Genomic DNA, 16,768 nt, shown 5'->3' with positions numbered 1-16,768 from the left:
TTGAACAGATGAAAATGTTGGACACTTGATTTCTTTAGAAAAAAACAACTCATTAATTTTTCTAACCTCCCTGCTTTTCTCTCTGCTTACCGCTTGCTGGTATGGGTGGGAGCTTGGTGCCGAGGACCAGGGGTGTTGAGTTACTGGCCCACCGACACGAGTCCCTCACTGTCTTCAGCTTCTCCTTCTTCAGCATGGTGCCGAGCTGCTTTCTGAAGTGAAGACCCACCACCGCGACCCCGCTGGTGGAGTCATCACATCCCAGTGACTCCACAAAGGGCAGGTCGTCCAGGGTGCTGAGGTCCCCCAGGCTTCCCCCGCTGTGCGCCGCCATTTCTACTCCACTGTCATTGTTGGTGGTACTGCCAAGTGGTGATGGTTCGCTGCTGCATGATGACTGACCGCCAGGGCTGGACTGATACACCTAGAGGAAGAGATGGTTGGATGGATGAAGGGGGCAGATGGAAAGAGGTAGAGAAAGAGAGGAGAGGAGACAAGATAAAAAGAGCATGAGAGAAGCAGAAAATACACGACTGTTAGTTGTGAAATAAATAAAACAGTTTTTCTTAGTAGAACAAAAGTGGAGCAGTGGTTAACATGACATGAAGAACAGTGAATCACTGAATCTTTTATTCTCCCCAAGCTTAATTGTAAATAATGAGTGTTTTTTTGGTATGGGGTGAGGAGGTGGGGGTGCATCACAGATTACAGACTGTCGTAGTCTGTCTGTGAATTAAAAATGGGCAGGATGAAAGGCTGCTTGAGCGCGAGCCAGGCCAATCATCACAAGACGTTTCTTTATTCAAATGCTCAACTGTGAGGGTGGAGGCTTTTTGAACATTAGGTGACTTGGAAGTCTGGTTTGTCACAGCGACTTGTTTCCATTTTCAGCTTTTGAGGGTTTTCTTTCTTTCACCTGTGCAGCAATTTTCTTCCGTAGTTTTATCATGTTAGAGATGTAACAAATAAAGTCAAACAGTACTTTAGATGTGAGAAACGATCTGATTTGACAGTCATTAGTTAAATATGTATTTGACTAATTGGAGCCAGTTAGTCGTGCATTGTTATCATTCTCCAATATGTCATTCTGTAGGACCTTGGTTGTATGTATCTCTCTGAATTAACCCGGACCAGCCTCGGCTTCCTCGCAGACTCTAATATATTCACTGCTAAAAAGCTGTCTTGATCACAGCTTGATAGTTGGCTCTGCTTGCACAGAGCGCCCAAACCAATTCCCAGTGTTTGAATATTAATCCTGGAGTGGCTTTTATCATGTTCAGGCTCTGACATGTGTTTGATGGTCTCCACTGTAGGTTCAGACTGCCTGCGTGAAGGAGAAGTGACGTACATGCGATCATAGATGACATGCAGTGTGAAGCAAAATCCTACTGCAGCCGATGATGACATGAAGAAGTGAGTTCATACAGGAACAGGAATCGTATATTCGAAGCGAAATGGCTGAAGGTGGCATAAAATGGTGCAAGACACCAAGGGTGATCTCACCTTAACAAGGTCTGTCCATTAGGAGAGTCGGAAAAAGGAGAGAAATGAAGACAGTCAAGCAGCAAGCAGAGGAAAGGTTAGGACAAAGAGGCGTGCTGTTGTTTTCTGCAGGCTGATGGACTAAAACTCAGTGCTTCTTTTAACAAAGAGGAAGGGTAAAATATGGCCGGAATTTGTGGGTGGCTCCATGGGGAGTGCTTTACCACTTTGCTTGTCTTCCTGCGTTTTGGGTTATTTCCAAACGAGCTTACCACAGAGTTTTCTGTCTTGATGGATTTGACGTGCAGGTAATCCTCCATGCCTCTGGGGGAGCTGTTGTCTGATATCTTGTCCTCCCTCAGGACTTTTTCTCTGTTGCCCGTCTCATTCTCGCCATTCTCCCTGGGCGCCGGCGGCCTGGGCGGCATGTCGCTGCGCTGTTTCTTGGTAACGTGGGCCTCCGGGCCGTGGACCGTCTTGACGTGCTTCCTGAGAGAGCTGGGATCCGTGTAGCGCTTCGTACAGCCGGGGATCTTACATACGTAGGGTTTCTACAGACACAAACAAATGAACAGATATTGATTAAAACTGTCTCACTTTATCGTTTTCATTGAGTTAGATTTGACTTGCATACAGTACATTTTGGTGTACAGATGCTGCAGGTATATCTGTGTGTGTGTGTGTGTGTGTGTGTGTGTGTGTGAACTCTCTCTCTGCACTCCCGCTGATGGATAAGCAGCGAGGTTTCTGAAATGCTGCCAGGTTTCATTTCCTGTTGGCTGTCTGCAGGTGGTCCCACTCTGCAGGGCCGGGGGTGGGGGTGGGGATGCATGATTTGCCCTATTGCATTGTGGGTCGTCGCGCTCATTATGTCTACACCTCATTATTTACTCACAGACGTCTGCAGGTCTGAACAGGGGCAGTAAAGCTGCACACAGACACACAGGTTGACGCCTGCGTGGAGGCAAACGTGATGACTGGGATGAAGTTTGTGCCACAGTCGGAGGCGTTTCGGAGAGACTTTCTTATGGATGTCTTTATGAGGGAGTCTGACGATGGAGGACGGCAGAGGAGAGCAGTGAGAGATGGAAAGCCCACCTCGTTGGAGTGTGTCCGGTTCTGGTGTTTGGCTCGGTCCGATGCGTTGGAGAAGGCTTTGTTGCATCCTTCGTGCTCGCAGACGTACGGCTTCTCGCCGGTGTGCGAGCGCAGGTGGGTTTTGAGATTCTCTAGACGGGAGTAGGCCTTCGAGCAGCCCTCAAACTGCAGGGGGACAGACAAGAAGACCAGGATTTTAAAGGAAAAAGTTGAATTAATAAGAAAAGGTCCTCAGTTTAATATCCTTTGTGTGGCATTGCAAAGTGGTTTTATTGTTGCTGCCACTGTTGCAAGTATTTTTAACCTCTCAGCCTCTTCGGTATTTTAACTCTTACTGATGTTTTCACAAAAAATAAGTAAATAAAACCCACAGATGAAATACCTGCTGTAAGATTAATGGATTTATATAATCTGCAATGAACACAAGGAAAAAGGCGTCTTCAATCCCGCCGTCCCAGGTGTGTGTGTTTTAGTATGTGTGACAAACTAGAACTGTGTGTGTGTGTGTGTGCGCACGTGCTGATGTTTCGAGAGTGCGAGCAGCGGCCCTCCGGGGGCCTGTGGGGGCGTCGAGGCCATCCGTTACCCACCGTGCACTTGTGTGGTTTCTCCCCTGTGTGTCGCCGCATGTGAACCACCAGCATGTACTGAGCTTTGAAGGGCTTCTGCTCCCGCGAACAGTCCTCCCAACGGCACACGAACTCCTTCTTCTCTCCGTGGATGTGGTCATTATTGATGTGCTGTGGGACACACACACACACACATGCACAGAGAAATGAGTGTTTTTCTGGAGAGAGTTGTCCACTAAGAGGCTCTCATGTTGTTCTCGGTAGGATTTCTCTGAAGAAATCCATCTTATCAGCGTGAATCTCAAAGGAAGGCTGCAGCACAGAAAAGTGTTGCAGTCCCACTAATTAGGACCGCATAGATTCTCTCTGCTGCCCAAATGAAAGCTGGGTGAGGAGTGAAAATCTCAGTTTTTACATTTCCGTTGGTCATACTGGTTTTATTTTCTTAAATGAGACGCTCTCAGTGAGTCACACTGTATTTCATGAAGGAATTGTTTAACATTCTGATAGTGTGAGATGCTCTGATGGATATTGGATTGGATGTGTTTAGCTTAGCTTAGCCAGCTCTGTCCACAGTGAGACAACACGTTGATTAACACCTCTGAAGCTCACTAATTAACATCCTTCTCTTTTCTTTGATCTCTCATTTACAGAAATGTAAAAACCATAGTTTGTGTAGTTAGGGAGTGTCACGTGACCCGACCTGACAGCAGGTCCGTCTGCCCGATGCTCCTGACCTGCCAGGTCTGGTTTTGCTCTCTCCAGGGGAACAAACCTGGCAACCCCTACAACTTTCTACTCTACGAGAAGAAGGGGCGCTGTTCTTCTAGAACAGAGTCAGATCTTTAAGAGTTCCTGTTGACAAAAAAAATGATCTTTTGAAAGGTTGAAAATGATTCCTTACATGTTTACACTTAAAGCTATTGAGAAAAGCGGTGGAGCCCTGCCAAGGACAGGAAACCAGTGATGGAGTTTATGTGGAATGTGGTCTTAATTTGGAGAAAACAATAGCGCTGAAACAATACTGCTGGTTATTATGTCGACCACAGCCTCATTTGTTTACAGGAATCACATCAAAGCTTCAGAGGCCTGATGAAACGCTGATGTTTCCAAATGCCACACATAGCAGCTTTAACAGCCTGTAAACAGCCTCAGAGGTGTGGTGATGGCAGCGTGCTTTATGTGAAGCTTTCTTCAGACAGAAAGAAGAATAAAGTTTAATGAATGATGGACAGCAGCCCCCTCCCCCACACCCTTCCTAATCCCCTCACCCCCTTCCCTCTGTTCTCTCTTTGCTTCACTGCAAGTGTGGAATGCTTAAGACCCTTTAACCACGACTCTGCCTGTTGTGATGGTTTGGAGGTCACATCGTCCAACGGAAAAATCCAAACGTGCATCTGCAAGAGCTCCGAGGCAGTTTTCGTATCACTGTCCGTGTGTCTGAGTCCAGAAGGAACCGAAGTTTGAGGAAGAGTTTCCAGGAAGTGTTAACCTCCTGGAAAATGCGACTGAGTGGAACTCCTTTGCATTATGCTATAGGAACCCATCAGGGGGGCTGTGATGCAGGCAGTGTTTTCTTAATTCTCAGCTGTAAATACACCAGCTGATTTCTGGTTGTTTTGCTTGCTTCTCTGCCAGATTGTTCTGCAGCCTGTTTGCCGACATTCTGTTTTGCAGTGGGACAAACACACACTTACGTGGACCAGCTGGTCTTGCGTGTCGTACTCCTTGCTGCAGCCTTCCCAGTGGCAGTTGGTCTCGTAAACGGCCTCAGGCTCCTGCTTGCACTCGTCCCGATCCACGTCGTCCTTCAAGTCCGCCAGGCTGCCGTGACGGTCCTGCCGACAGCCCAAATCAAACAAGATATCTAAATGTTTATGTGCTTTCAAAAAGACTGAGAATTGGTCAACAGGCGCTTCGACGGGCTCATTTTCACTCAGGGCGTGTTTGCAGCATGTGGAACAGTTTACTGCCTACAACACAGCTGTCAGGAGTCACATTCAGCTGTTTGTCCATGTGTTTTACCTGAACACCAGAGACTGTAAATTACAGATTAAAGTCCATCAAGCTTCACTAAAGTTAAAGAGTTTGGACTCAGATTTGTTTTGACAGCTTTGACCACAAACACACACACACACGTGACTTTGCAGCTCCTGGTTCCCTTGTAATTAGGCAGCGCGAACCTTCAGGAACCAAAATCCCTCAACGTGATCTTTGTGAAAACGATCAGTGAGCGCGATCACACTCAAAGGTCCCAACACGTCCACAGTTCAGCAGGTGGGAACCATTCATCTAAAACATTTCTGCTTCAGAAGGCTCATCTGTGAGGACACTCAGTCTTTCCTCAAATCAAAACCCGATCCGAACAGCAGAGAAAACGGCCACACTTTTCTAAAGATTTTCTGACTTTTCAAAAGTGTCCCAACTTTGCCAAAACATTTTAAATTTGTCCTCTCAGTGCCACAAAAGATGTCCTGTTTTCCAAAATTTTTCTCAATTAAGTCAAAAAATAAAGCATCTTTAACACAACTTTCACTTTCAGAAATGTCCAAATGTTCCACAAAGTCTTTTCTCTTTTTTAAAATAATCTGCTCTATCGGAAATCTCGCTTTCCTAACTTTCCTAATTTCCCAAAATACCGGCCCAACTTTCCAAAGAAATCTCCATTTTCCTTATGTCATTACTTTAATGTCCTCACAGATTGTCTGTAATTGTGAACATGTCTTCAAAGAGTCCTCAGTCACTTCCTGAAAACATTTCGCCTGACAGAAATGTGGTCGCGTTTAAAACATTCCCACTTTGTCAAACTGTTCCCACAAAGTCAACACACATGCATGTGCACAACAGAAACTGACACGCAGCCTGTTCCACCCAACTTCCTGTACACCTCCACCAACACGCACACAAACACACACACACACAAACGTGCTGACTGCAGCATGTTTGTCTCTGCCCCACGCACACTATCTTCATCAATTCTGGTGGCCCCAAGACGACTGTGCGCACCGCCGTCCCCATGCATCAAGCCCAAAGCTGCCTCGCTATCGGAGAGGAGCTGCAAATTTGTCAAAGAAAGAGAAAAAGGCTCCTCACATGACAATAAAGCCCGGCCAATATTTCATGAAAATGAAGTGCTCTGGCACAGTTTACAGTGGCCAGGGAGCCGGAGAGAGGAGGGGGGCCGGAGCAACCCAGCGACGAGATGCAAAGCTCCTATCAGGTGGAGTTTTTCTCCACCTGAGACACGTTTTACAAGGAGGTCACGGGAGGCTACGTATCCCAGGGGCTGCGTGAGCCACATTGTGGATCAGGAGGTCAATACTTTTTAAAAATGCCCCCACCGTCCAAAAGTGTCCTCATTGTTCACAGGTTTTCAGCTTCCTTTCCAACAAAAACACCTTCACTTTCCAAAATGGTTTGAAATACCAAAGTGTCCTCACATCAAATCTGTCATGTCGGTTTGACTTTCAGACTTCTTTCAAATGGCTTTAGAAACATGTCAGAAAGTTTTCACACGTTCTCATTTTCTAAAGTATCTGACTTCTTAAAAAGCGCTCACAGGTTTACCAAAAACAAGTCCTGATTTTCCACCAAAGCCCCCACTTTTTAAATATCCTTGCATTTTTTTTTTAGGCCAGTTGTGTGACTGTAATTTTCAACACGGTCATCATTTTATTTTGGAAAAATAATTATTGAGAGTTTTTATCATTGCATATCTGAATTAATTTAAATCCCAACCATTTTCTCAAATATGATCCTGTACCAGACTTAAAAAGTGACAGATTTTATTGTTTCTTCTCAGGTAGTCGTTTACTTGTGAAAATTGCTGTTGCTGTTTTGATTTTCCATACCGGTGAACACGGAGACAACGGCCTCAGTCCTTCAGCTTCAGTCTTAACCTTTGACCTCTTGGTGATCATGGGATCAACGGTGCTGCTGACGGCTGAGTCACCACTGAGGTTCTGAGGAGAGAAGAGAAGATTCAGGATCAAAACCTGATGAAATAATTCATCCTGAAGGGCTCGTTTTGTTAACAATGTGTATGCCTTTACCTTGGACGGCAGGTCGCTGTGGTGGGCGGAGGCGGGCAGGGAGGAGAGGCCGAGGCCCGGCGGGTGGCTGGAGAAGGAGGGCGGATGCTGGAGGAGAGGCGGAGTGTGGCCGAAGGCGCTGAGCCCCCGCTGCTGGGAGAGGAGCTGCTGGTAGGCCACGGGGTTGATGGGATGAGCGAAGGGGAAGGACGGGCTGCAGGGAGATCAGAGTCACATGAGAGCTGTGGATGTTACTGGTTTTTATGGGGAATAAATCAGGAACAACTGGGAGGAAGGAGCATGCAAGGGGAAGTAGAGAAGGAAAGGAGAGGAAGGAAATGTATTGGCGAAAGAAATCAAGGGGAAGGAAGCAACAGGAGGAGGCGGGGAAGGAAGCAGGGAAGGTAACAAAAAGTACAGAAAAGAGGTAGATGATAGTAAGCAAAGTAAAGAAAAAAAGGGGTGAGGAGAGGAAATTAGGTAGCAAGGAAGGAAACGAGAGGTTGAATAACAAAAGATTTGGGTAGGAAAGGAAGAGGGAGGAGAGATAAGGAAATAAAGTGGGAGGAAGGGAAAGATTTTTCAGAAAGTTTTCTCTCGGATTGTTCTGTTAAATCTGAGAGCAAAAGATTCCGTTACTCTTCAGGTGACTCACCTGAGTCCTCCCACCGACAGGTGACCGTAGGAGCTGCTCGCTGCCGAGCTGGAGCGCGAGTTGTTGATGTAGGCGACCAGTGAGTTTGGCGAGGTGCGGATCATCGTCTGCAGGTCGATGCTAGCGTCCGACAGCGGCGAGATGGACAGAGCTCGCTTCCTGCTCAGCCTGGGCGTCAGTCTGGGGCTGGAGAAGCGCGACACTGTGGACGCACAGGTGAGTCGACAGGTGATTTCACTACAGGACGAGGGGACACCACTGTTTGTACCTTTCTGCTATGGGGACAGCATGTTGAGTCCAATTCAGTTCCAGAAGAAACCATGTGCTCAGAGTTCCTTTAAAGGTTCCTCAGTTCAGGAGTTTGCGGAGACAAACCATAAACTGGTCCACATTGCAGTGAAAACAGAGTCCGACGTACCTTTACTTGCTTTTTTACTTACTTTTTTTAAACTTACTTTGAGGGATTCCTTAACATTAAGATAAAGAGAGCCCCTTAACTACTTAGCCGAACATTAAAGGGAGCCTTCAGGAGAAGCCTTGAAGGAAGCCGATAACTGAAGGTGTTTTGTAGTTTTAATATGACGGAGGTGATAAATGCTGCACGCGGTCCATCGTGACCCACTTCCCCTCAAACCTGATCCAGAGTCGTCTTCCTCTCCCCTGCGAGACTCTAAACGCTCTCAATATAAAAGAATGAGCCCTGAAACGTATGGAGTCGCTGCTCGCCTCATCACTCTGTCGTCCTCTTTGGATCGCGTCACTTCTGTCTCGTTCTCAGAGAGCTGACGGCTCGCTCGGCTCCGGCTGGCGGCGGCGTGATTGATGCCGCCGTAGCGTCCCTGTGACACTCGCACCCCGTGGACTCAGAACAACACTATCAATAAGTGCTGGATTGATTCACAGCTAATCCAGTAAACACTTTGTTCACAGTGATGGAAAGTGAGCCTGGCACAGGATATTACTGAATAATGGAAATTTGTCCCAGTGACACAAATCTGAGCAGACGAGAGGTTGAGTTTATGTTGAGGAAGATTGCAGAAGACAAAAGAAAAGAATCTGATCAAGTCATTTCTGTCTTTATTGGAGTTTGAAGAAATACTTTGTTTAAGTAAATGAAATCTGAATTTGATTCAAGACTTCTCTGGAACTTTGTGAATCTTTGAAGGGTTTTTAAAAGTGGTGTGACAGCTGAAAGAGCCGCCGCTCACTGGAATGATTTTTACACGACTTTATACATAACACAGATTAAATGATTCATATAGAGGGCAGCCTGAGAGGCACAGCTCAGGGAATAAAAGGTCCAAACATCATGAATGAACTTTAAGTTCAAACAGACCTTCATTTGCTCATTTCATTTGTTTTAAGAAAACTTTGAGCGACACACAGACCAAAGTGACATGTTAAGAAGGAAATGTGTTTTCATTCTGGGGAAAACATGCAGCTGCCCTCCACACATCATGTCAGGTTTTAGGACTTTACAGACTTTACTCTCCAGCCTTTTGTACAAAAATGTGTGAAAGCCGGCAGAGCTCCGACATCTGCCCACATGTTCTGACCCCATTAGGATTCAGACATAACTAATCAATCTTCCCACAATAATTCTCCGTAATTACTTCAGATAAACATCACGCCATCCAGGTTGTACTTCACAATGCTAAATGAGGGCAATTTACAAAGAATTGATTTCAACTGAGAGGAAATGCATGCAGAGCGGCCTGATCGATCTCTGAAATGTAAATTCAGACTTGGAGTTTTAACTCTCCTCCACACGGCCAAAACTACAGGCTTTAACGGGTCTGAACTTCCTGTAGCATGTTGTCGTATTCACATCCTTCAAAATGCCCATGAACAATGATGACTGTTGAATGTGATGTCTTTAAAGGTCTTAAATATTCAGTTTACAGTGGTATAAAACAAATAAAAGCAGCAGTGGGTATTTCTGAAGAGGCTCAGCGTCTAATCTTCCTGACCGATTTGTTTGTTTCGCTGCCATCCTTAATGATGGGGGCTAAAAGGTTGTTTGTTGGTGCAGTACAAATCTGTAACATATGTTATCTGTCTCTGGTGCTCTGAGACTCGAGGAGGAGGAGGAGGAGGGGAAACATCTTCATCCCGGGACATATGGAATTTGAATGATGATGGAGCAAATCCACAGAAGAGAAAAACATCAACGCTCGTCTCTCGAGGGACGTCTCAGCTCGGGAGGATCGTTACTGAGGGCTTTACAGTCTGGGGCGGCTGCTGTCGTGGGGCACTAATTTGGACGTTTAACAAGCTAAAGTTGAGGTGTAGCTGAGGGTGACGGTGTTGGTGGGGTTTGGGTGGGGGCCAGGTGTAGATGATCAGGTGTGTGTTTTGTTGTTTAAGATCGCGGCGGCTCGGAGGAAGCCGTTCAGGGCTCGCAGTCGTATTCATCTCTGTTACTTCCTCTCACCTCTGGGGAGATGTGTTTATTAATGTGCCACTTCCCCTGATAAATGGACCAATGGCAAAGCCCGCCTCGACTCGCTCGCCGCCTCGCCCCTCCCCTCCACTCCTCACCCCAACACTCCCTCCCACCCCCCCGTTGTGATTTATATCAGCAGCCGCAACTGGGAGGGTGAGTGTGTGTGTGGAGTGATTTCTGGAGTGAATGAGTGTGTGTGTGTGTGTGTGTGTGTATGTGCGCTGCAGCCCCTGAGGCTCACCATGCACACTGTGGTCTGTTTGTAACTGAACTGCTTGAAACCAGAGGGTTGCAGGTTCAAACGATGCCACAGCTGCTGGGAAACGTTTGAAGAGGAGGAGGAGGAGGAGAAGAAGAAGACGTGGTCTGTCTTTGTTCAGCAAGGAGCTCATGAGCAAGGCATTTAAAGGGCCATGACGGTGTTTTTACGTGTTCTGGATACAGGTGGATTAACGCGTTCATGTGACAAACAAACAGCTTCTTTCTCACATTCACCCTCTAAACGCTGCTCAGCAGTAACATGGAGTTCAAGCCTCACTTCCTGTCCTCCAGACATGTGGAGGAATAAAATGTCCTCAGTTTGTTCCACTGTTTCAAATACCCAAACACACTCTGCACTTGGCCATTCAAGTGATTTTTTCTTCTCACATCCCGCAATTTCAGTGAATAACTTAACAATGACATTTTGGCGAGTCAGAGCCAATCGTGCTCTCGGTTTGTTTTGGCCCTGGTGCCTGCACAGCATTCGGGTCGGCGGCAGGATGAGTTATGACAGCTTTAGTGAGCCCGGCTGGACGGCTTCACGCTGCTGGCAGCCTGCCGGCAGCACCGCTCCACGCTCGTTTGCAGCCCTGCGCTCGGTCTGCTGGACCTGCAGTGAGGTGGGGGTTTGACCCTCCGTCTGCACGTCGTCTTTTCGACTTTTCCACTGAGCCTGATGTTTGGTGCATTCCCTAAATTCATAAGAATAATGTCAGTGTTACAAAGCTTGATTTTTGCTTTGAACGTTTCCTGGGCTGACATGGAATTTTCTTTTTTAAACGTTTGCAATAAACCTGCTTTAAACGTCCAGTGACATCTGGCCATGTCTCAAGGCTGCATCCAACTCTCACTGCAGCAAAACGATGCACAGAAAACACTGAAAAATTTCCCACTGTTGTTAAATCTTATGTCTGAGCCTCCCAAAGCGCGGTGCTTCACCATGTCAGTATGTCTGGAGACAAACAGGAAGTGCTGCTTCACTGGGAGAGCAGAGAGGCAGGCGTTGAGATGAGAAGTGAGGTTGTCTCACACTGTCTGGTGTTCATCATCAGGCTAACCATCGCGGCTGCCCTTTTAAGGTGCCGAGCGAGGTGGGCATTTGTCACATTAAATACACCTGCTGCCACCTCGTGCGCCCGCACTCTGGAAATGTCACTCCTTGTTTATGGAAAAGTGCCAGGCTCACCGCGGCCGACACCTGAAGGCCCACGGTCGTTTGAAGTTGTCTGACATGAGAAATGCATCCCAGGCTTTTTATTTAATCACAGGCCTCTCCTGTGATCTTTGTTTCGTCATCCACCTGGGCTCGGCGCCCTGATGGGGATTTCATTCTCTTGGGTGGAAGCAGCTCATTGGACGGCCTGGGCTTCCTCGAAATGCACGACAAGCCGCCGTGTTAGCTAAACATAAAGAGCGGAAGAGCCCTTCACTGACATGACAGCCGACTGTCCTTCCAAAAATTAGTAATAATGAGCCTGTTGTGTGTAAATTTTAGTTTTTCTTTTGTCCATTTCAAAACAAACACTGGAAACGTCTAAAACATTCACAGTTTCCTGCTTCTCATATGTGACTGTTAGCTGAAGTAAAGAAAATGCAACAACAACCTGAGGAAAGATATTTACATCTCCTAAAGGTTATCTGATTTATGATTTATCCACAGTCTGAGCTTGTTTGTTCCCACAGTTACTCACCATCAATGGGGGTGACGTAGTCGGACAGGTGAGCCCCCGCCGTGGCACCGGCCCCCTGCATCAGCAGCTCCCCGTAGGGGCTCCGGTGGCTGGCCATCAGGTGGTAATACTCTGCCGGGTTCGTCCCTGGAGGAGGAGGAGGAAGCCCGAACAGGCCGCGTTCTTTTAAATGCTCATGGGCCACTGTGGAGGAGAGGGGAGGGGGGAGGAGGAGGGAGGTGAATTCCTAATGTGTCCCGTGTCACCCTGAGGAGATCTTTGAATGGTGCGAGGGGCCAGTGGGGGCAGGGTCGGTGATGTGCAGCAGCCCGTGGAGGTGCTCCCACCCCAGCCCCTCCTCGAGGCCTCTGGCCTGCCTCAGTCTCCTCAGACTCACAGCGAAGTACCAGTTTGTGTAAAAAGCACTCGATTTGCAGTACTGAAAGTACTCTTTCCTCCTTTGTTTCATTCCTAAAGATTTTAACAGAATGTCATGACGACTATAAAACTTGCACAGCTGAAGTAATTTTTCTGAACTGAACCAACCTCCCAGACCCTTGTGTGTTTGTTGACCAATCGGATTTTTTGGTTTTATTCTACTTACAGAGTGAAAATGTTAATCATGAAGTGCTGACTGCACCCAGAACAGCAATAAGAGTTTGATATGAATTTGTTTCACTCCCCCTTTCCTACCCCACTGCCTGCTCCTGAAGGCGCCGGTCTGCAAACCAAACGTACCCACTGCCCCCCTCTTGTTTTACCTCCTGGCCTTGTCGCCAAGTAGTCTTTCAGACCATATTAAGACTCTCCACCTTAAAGAGAGCAGACGTCCAGCTTGTGCTGACTTCTCACATTTCCACCTTAAAAACTTAAAATGATGAGGGAAGAGGAAGATGAAGGCCAGGGCGTTTGTCTCAATCAGATGAAGCTTTGTAGGAAAGCAGGTGGAAGGACTTAATAAATGAAAAGATCCATATTAAACATACAAATTACTGACCTGTCACTTAAGAAAAATCAAAGGTCACCTGGAGCACATAAAATCCAGCGGCCCCCGTTTCCAAACCGAGGCCTCGTTTTTCAACAAGCTATTTGCATTTCCTCCATCTCAAATAGTCTCGCCGTACTGTTTCCTTTCACGGGGCTTTATCACGCCCCGATCTCAGGCACGGCCGCTTATTTAAGTTTAAAAGCACTGCCACATTACCACTGACAGACTGTAAAAGAAGATTTATATCCGTCCCCGCTGCCTCGCTCCAATCTGTTATTGTAATTCAGCGCTGAAGAAAGAGTTGTCATCGCGTCCTGGTAATTTTGAGGGGGGTGGATGAGTATTTCCCAGCACTGTTTTTCCTTTATCAAAGCACCTGGGAACTCAGGTCAAGGTTTCCCCGCTGCAAATGCAAAACCAATTCATGTAGCAGCGTTTCACTTTACTGTAGTGAAACTGCACAGCAGCTTTTCAACGTGCATCTCTGACATAAAGCCTGTTTCTGTTTCTGGGCGGATGCAGTGAAACAACAGGACGTCCTGCTCTGATTAGACACTTTGCTAAATGTTGAAATGGTCGGACACAGGTTATGGCCTCAGTGTGCAGTGCGAGTGTGACTTTTTTACTTCTCAGTCTGATTTTTAAAGGTCTGAAGAGGTGAGGATCATGAGAAAAAAGTCAGAAAAAAATAATCAAATTTTGTGCAACAATTGTTTTTCATTTTCTTCTTTTTTCTCCCTTTTTTCATCCTGTGATTTCAACTTCAAAAAGGGATTTAAGCAAATCACAGTGCAAACAGGTTTGATTGACACTTACGGTCGGCAGGGCTGAGTCCTCTGGCTGCGGAGATCATGGACAGGGTGGGGCTGCCGTGCACAGAGCGCAGGTACTGCTCCATGTGAGGGCTGACGTACGGGTGAGGCGGGCTGAAGGGAGAGTCGCCCGTCGGCACGGCGGCGGGTGAAAGGCGGATGAGGGAGATGTCGGAGATGACGGGGCTGCCGGACAGACCTGCAGGGCTGGACGAGGAGAAAGAAGAGATGCATTTGTGGCTGATTTTGATCATTTTTTTACAGTCAAAAACAACAAATCCCTCCCGGCTGCTCACTGCGATCAGTCAAACAGGAGGCATTTGTTGGGGACTATTTTCAGTGGCGGATAAATCCACATAAGTTGTTCTGGTGATGGGTGTGTGGCAGCAGGACAGTGTGTGTGGGCCTGAGTGCGTGTGTGTGTGTGTCAGTGTAAAAATCCTCTGACACGAACACCTGGGGCGCCTTCGCCCTCGACACACTCGTCTTGAGTAATCTGTGTATGAACCTGATCGTCTGAATCTCCGCGTGCGCACAGACGGCGCTGAGGGTGAGATCACGTCTGACACGAGTCCTGTGTTGAGCTTTTGATCAGAGGGCGGCAGAGGAAGGGGTGAGCTCGGGGTCGGGAAGACGAGCAGTCGCAAGGCCTCCACCCGTGGGGCATTTGTGGTGTCGTTTGTCAGCGTGAGCTCATCTGGAGAGAAAGAAGTTCTCCAGGGTCGATTTCTTTTTTTTTTTTTTTTTTGGAAGATGAACCTGATAAAAGAGCGCAAAGCCAACAGCTTTTGAAAAGATTCTGACACAACACTTAAGATATTTAGGTTTGGCTTTCTGGAGCCTCAAAAATCAAAACAACCAAATCCAGAATGCAGCAGTAATTCTGTTAGGGTTCACTCAGTCCACTGGATCATAAAACTGAACAAGTGCAAATGGAAGGCAAGGCAGAAGATACTCATCAGTCACAGACTGCACTAAAACGTGCTTATCTCAGAGATCTCATTCATCTTCCTTGTGAACTTCTGGGTTGTTTCAGGGAAATCAACAGATTTCTGTCGGCAGGAGACTGAGAGGAATCTCCAGATCTCCAGATCTTTGTGTCGGCCTCGTCTTACTCTTTTCTTACCTGGCTGCTTCATTAAAAGTCCAAAGTGTCCATCATCCAGCATCCAACAAAAGCTTCATCACTTTGCAGCCCGATGGTTGGGTTGCATCACGAGGGAGCCAATGTTTTTCTCTTTCTCCGTGCAGAAGATAAAGATCTGATTTTCCACCCAAAAACATAATCACCCCCACAGTGTGTCTGAATTTTTAATGCTCTCATCATGTAACAGCCTGCAGGTGAGCTCAGTCTGTCTTTGAATCCAGTCTGAGAGCGTTTGTTTGCTGTGATAAAGCGTATAAATATTTCTCTCTCTCTTTACATGCAGCCTGAAAAGCTTTTCTCCGTGAAGGAGAAGGCACACTTAAAAATAAGTGAATAAGTCATGTGATATTCACAAAGTTTCAGGCTGTGGGTGAGTTTTCACAATGCTTGGCCTTCAAAGCGTAACCCGGCGCCGGGCAGCGGGCCGAGACGACAGGAGGGTTCGTTTCCGTCTCTCCGCTCATTAACGATGCGTTCACATGTTCATGGAGCTTCAAGGCTCCTGAGTGGACGGCCATTTGTCCCATGTTCCTGTTTTATTAAACATTTTTCTAAAGATGAACAGATGTGCTCTTGGATGGCTGAAACTCAGTCTGATTGGTGTAAATGGGCAACTTTCTTCTCTCTGCTTGTAGGTTTTTGGAGTAGAAAGGAGAAAGTTATGTGCTTGATGTTCATCTTTTACATCATTTTTAAGGCTCCATTGATCAGATCTAATCTGATTGGTATCAGGGCCGAATTGAGCCTTTTAATGAGCGGATATCAGCTGAGCCGCGATCCTTTCTTGACTTCACGCTACAGTGTTTTGTCCACTTCCTCCCACTGTACAAAACTGAAGAAAGCACATCCCTCATACAAGCGCCGCCATCTTGTTATGGTGACGTCATTTTTGATAGCATCAGATAACTCATTAAAACTAAACTTATCAGTGTGACACATGCATGCATCTGAGGTGAGATTCTTAGTGTGTGTGTTGTGACGGGTTCCTCGGCGACACCAGAGATGAATTACAGTGTGACAGTGAGTCTCGTCTCCGGTGTCGGGCTCAGGGAGCTCTCTGATTTAGATAAATCACGCCGTCCAGCTCATGGCTGAATAAACTCCCACTGTAGGTTTACGAGTCTGCGGACGCATCAAACTAAACAGGCAACACCCCCCACCCCCCCAAAAACCCCCCGAACGCCTTCCTCCTCGAGCAGAGGCAGAAATGACCTAGATACAAGCAAACACATCGCAGCGCTGCAGATCATGGCCTCCTTAAAAAGTCATTTGGACGGAGACGCCTCACGTAAGAGCTCATATCACACCATGAAGTCGAAACGCAGCAGGTGTATGAAGAGCACAGAGAGAGTTTCACAAGCAGAGAACCTGAGGCCTCATCAGACTGCTTATCCCATCTCAAGTCTCAAAGAGAGCAGAAATCCTGTCTTTCTCTAACTGAAGCAGAACTCATGGCTGAGTCCTGTCCAGAACCCGATCCTTTAATCGTCACTCGTTCTGTCATGCCTGCAGGGGCTTCACAGTTTGGTTCTGAACTCGACTGGTAGCTAATGGAGCGGGTGAAGCCTGGAGTGAGAGATCTCTTCCATCAGTTCATCCACAGGACCAG

The 16,768-nt window shown here is 47.0% G+C and overlaps 1 protein-coding gene across 1 annotated transcript in view; it reads right to left on the bottom strand.

Annotated features, from left to right (window-relative positions):
- Positions 1–16,768, bottom strand: part of LOC124055269 (zinc finger protein GLI2-like) — a 41,017-nt gene that overhangs the window by 3,115 nt on the left and 21,134 nt on the right. Inside the window, exons 3-11 of the mRNA XM_046381912.1 lie at positions 14,017–14,219; positions 12,234–12,416; positions 7,836–8,037; positions 7,001–7,394; positions 4,847–4,987; positions 3,171–3,320; positions 2,581–2,745; positions 1,755–2,033; positions 91–424 (exon numbers count right to left, since the gene is read on the bottom strand). Coding sequence (XP_046237868.1) covers positions 91–424; positions 1,755–2,033; positions 2,581–2,745; positions 3,171–3,320; positions 4,847–4,987; positions 7,001–7,394; positions 7,836–8,037; positions 12,234–12,416; positions 14,017–14,219 — 2,051 coding nt within the window. The remainder of the gene's footprint in view (positions 1–90; positions 425–1,754; positions 2,034–2,580; positions 2,746–3,170; positions 3,321–4,846; positions 4,988–7,000; positions 7,395–7,835; positions 8,038–12,233; positions 12,417–14,016; positions 14,220–16,768) is intronic.

The sequence above is a fragment of the Scatophagus argus genome, chromosome 24, assembly GCF_020382885.2.
Source record: "Scatophagus argus isolate fScaArg1 chromosome 24, fScaArg1.pri, whole genome shotgun sequence".
Lineage (NCBI taxonomy): Eukaryota > Metazoa > Chordata > Actinopteri > Scatophagidae > Scatophagus > Scatophagus argus.
The sequence above is the reverse complement of the archived record's forward strand: the minus strand, read 5'-3'. Positions and strand labels throughout refer to the sequence as shown.